The sequence below is a fragment of the Gossypium hirsutum genome, chromosome D10 (genome assembly GCF_007990345.1).
Source record: "Gossypium hirsutum isolate 1008001.06 chromosome D10, Gossypium_hirsutum_v2.1, whole genome shotgun sequence".
Classification (NCBI taxonomy): Eukaryota; Viridiplantae; Streptophyta; class Magnoliopsida; order Malvales; family Malvaceae; genus Gossypium; species Gossypium hirsutum.
In genome coordinates, this window is record NC_053446.1 from 66,135,865 (window position 1) to 66,138,954 (window position 3,090).

Below are 3,090 nucleotides of genomic sequence, written 5' to 3' on the forward strand. Positions count from 1 at the left end.
TGGAAGTTTATTCATACAAAATAGCATTTTCAAACTATGGCAAAAATCTTATAAAACACTAAGCAATTAAAAACAAACATATACTTAACAATTCTCCAAATCCACAAACCAGACAAAGGCTAACATCTCAAACAATAGTAGCAACATCAAGAAGCTCAAAACAAAAAGTTCCAATTACATCCTACACCTTTATGTTCTAGTTCCCTATCCATCTTCATATTGGGTATCCATTTCATGCATATTCCTCTTCATATTCAATATTTATTTGATGCATCTCCAGCCAGTTGACTTATTATATGTTTCTCACATTCTTGTATTCCATTGATACGAACCAGGCTCTCAACATAAGCGTGAAGGGAGATGGACTCTTGAAAATGATCTAGATAAGTATTAATCTCAAGCTCCTTAAGCTCTTGGGTGGAGAGGTCAAATAGGACTATTTCATTATTTGTGTCTCTAAGAAATAGCTCACCGTTTTTCCCAAACCCTAATGGGTGTAAAACGCCAGAAATAGATTCAATACTGAATTGTTTAGTCCATACTCCTTCACTCGTAACCCATAAATCAAAAGACATGCCAGTTCCTTCCAATAGGCAAACAATGACACTAAGTGATCTATTAAACATCAATATATTATCATAGTAATGTAAGCAAGACCCAGTAATTTCTGGGAAAGGTAAAATTGAAAACTTCTGATTTGCCAAGTCAAATAAAAGAATTAGTCCAAGATATGCCTCTGTCATTGTTTTCCAATAGCAAATCCCATCTACATAATTATTTCCCAAAATTAAATCAGTTGGTGTATAAAGAGGACATGGAATTTCCTTCCAGGAATCACTTCTACTTGAATACAACTCAACTTGGAACTCATAATGAGGATATGCATATCGTTGCTCTTCTTCAATATTAACAAAAGTACGAGTAACAAATGGACTATGATAATAAATAAAACTAACAAATCGTATGACTTTGTAGTCATTAGTTTTAGAATCAAACCCCAAAGCAGCGTGGTCGAAAGAAACGCCATATAAAGCAAGGTTACCTTCCATGGGGGAAAGATATGGAGGGCGTTGGATTGAAGAGGGTGGAAGGATTTTAAACTCTCTGGTTGATGGGTTCCAAAGGGCAGCCTTATCCGTTGAAGGTTCTTGTAAACACAATAATCCATGGCAAGCACCATAAACAGAGGGGATTGCATTCTTAAAAAAAGGCAAGTGAATGTTCTGTTTGACTAAATTTTTTTGATCTTTTTCGTTTGAAAGTTGAGAGAGATAAGGTTGGAAGGTGTTACCATCATGGCGTCTAAGAAGTAGATTAAGGTTGTTGTTTTCAAGGTTGTTGTGATAATGTTTAAAAATGAAATGAGGAATTTGAAAAGAAGAACACCAATACTTACAAACACAGTTGAAGCGAATAAGGGATTTAACTGGAAGCTTTGACAGAATTTCCATAACCAAAGCTTCTGGTAATTCAATTCTTGCCATTTGCATCTTCCTCCTTGTATTTGCAATTGACTAACAGGAATAAATAAGAAGTGTCATCTATGGTGCAAAGAAGCATAAAAGGTAAGCATAGGAAAATTTCCTTTTCATCTCTAACCACTGCCAAATTTACTCGCCAAAAAAATAGGCAAATTAGTTTTTCAAGAAAATTAGTCAATTTTAATTTTTCATACAAATAAATATTAGAATATGATCACTCATAGGAGAACATCAATAAAAATTAATAATTATTTAAAGAGATAATGTTATATTTGGCCTCTGAATTTTAAGAAAATATCCATTATGCTCATTTGAACTATCAATATGTATTTTATTATACTACATGTATTTTTATAAAATGTTCAATGTGAAACTTATATTGTAAGAATGTCTAATGTGGTTAGGGGTGAACAAAACTTAAGTCAACTCGAAAAAATAATATTTTTTTGAATTTTAAGTTAATTGAGTTATTCGATTTTTTAAGTCAATTCAAATAAGTATTTTGAGTTTTGAGTTTCGAGTTCAAGTCGAGTTAAATTGTACAATTCAATTAACTTGAATAATTTAAATAATATAATATTATGAATACCTAAGTAATAATTCATATCGTTTTTTTATCAAATAATAAATCATATAATTTATAGGTCATGTTTGCATTATTTTTATATTCTATTATTATTTTTATATGTATTTTTATGTTATTTAAAATTATGAGGTGAAATATCTAAACCTCAAAATTAAAGATGTATGACCCAAATACTTAAAGTCTCAAAATAAGCACTAGCCCAATTTTGCGGTGCCCATGAGACAAAGGGGGATTAGATTGGTCTTTTCAAGCAATTTAATCAATTATGAATAATTTAGTTTAACATATGTAATAAATTTTTGTATTCTTCGTACATTTGAAATTTAATTTTTTTATTTTTTAGATTTTAAAATTCAGCTTCAGTTGTTGACATTGTTATTTTTGTTAAATTTAATTTTATTATAATGTCATTTTTTTTACAACTTGGGTGCCAAGTAAGTATTTTTTTAAACAACTGGACTTGAATTTTGACATCTCAAAACTAGAGGGATTAATTTCCTGTAAGTAAAGGTATAGAGATTAAATTTCAAATTAAAAAAAAATACAGGAACTTAAGACATATTTTAATCATAATTTCAATGGTTTAACAGTTTACATATAATCAAAAATTTGTTCACACAACAATAACTTTAAAAAATGTTACATCTACCTCATTAGGCCACCCTTGTTGATACGAGTAACTCAGCCCAATTCAAAGGCCATAATAGAGATGAGCTTAGTTTCCCTCAATGCCCACTTACTAGATCCAAATCTAAACAGATAAAATCAAAACTCAACTTAGTGGTACAAGACTTTATCACAAAAAAAATTCGAGAAGAAAAGTTGAAGTTTCAAGACGATGAATTCTGGAGTAATGATGAATTAGAAGAGACTAATTATGTTCGTGGGCCTAAATTCTCAATCTATGATGACAAGCCCATGTGAAAAATGCTAACAAGCTTAGGCATTTCACTTCAAGAACCCCAATTTATCTCAGAAGCCTAGACGTTTCATATTAGGTTTAAGTTTTAGGCTTAATTTTTA

General features: G+C 30.5%; 1 protein-coding gene across 1 annotated transcript; it reads right to left on the minus strand.

Annotated features, from left to right (window-relative positions):
* Positions 1 to 254: 254 nt before the first annotated feature.
* LOC121222137 (F-box protein CPR1) lies at positions 255 to 1,484 on the minus strand. Its single transcript, XM_041102067.1, has one exon. The coding sequence runs from the start codon at positions 1,482 to 1,484 to the stop codon at positions 255 to 257; it is 1,230 nt and encodes a 409-aa protein (XP_040958001.1).
* Between the last annotated feature and the right edge of the window lie 1,606 nt (positions 1,485 to 3,090).

Excerpts from the sequence above, each read along its gene's own strand:
- LOC121222137 (XM_041102067.1), bottom strand. The coding sequence starts at position 1,484 with ATGGCAAGAATTGAATTACCAGAAGCTTTGGTTATGGAAATTCTGTCA.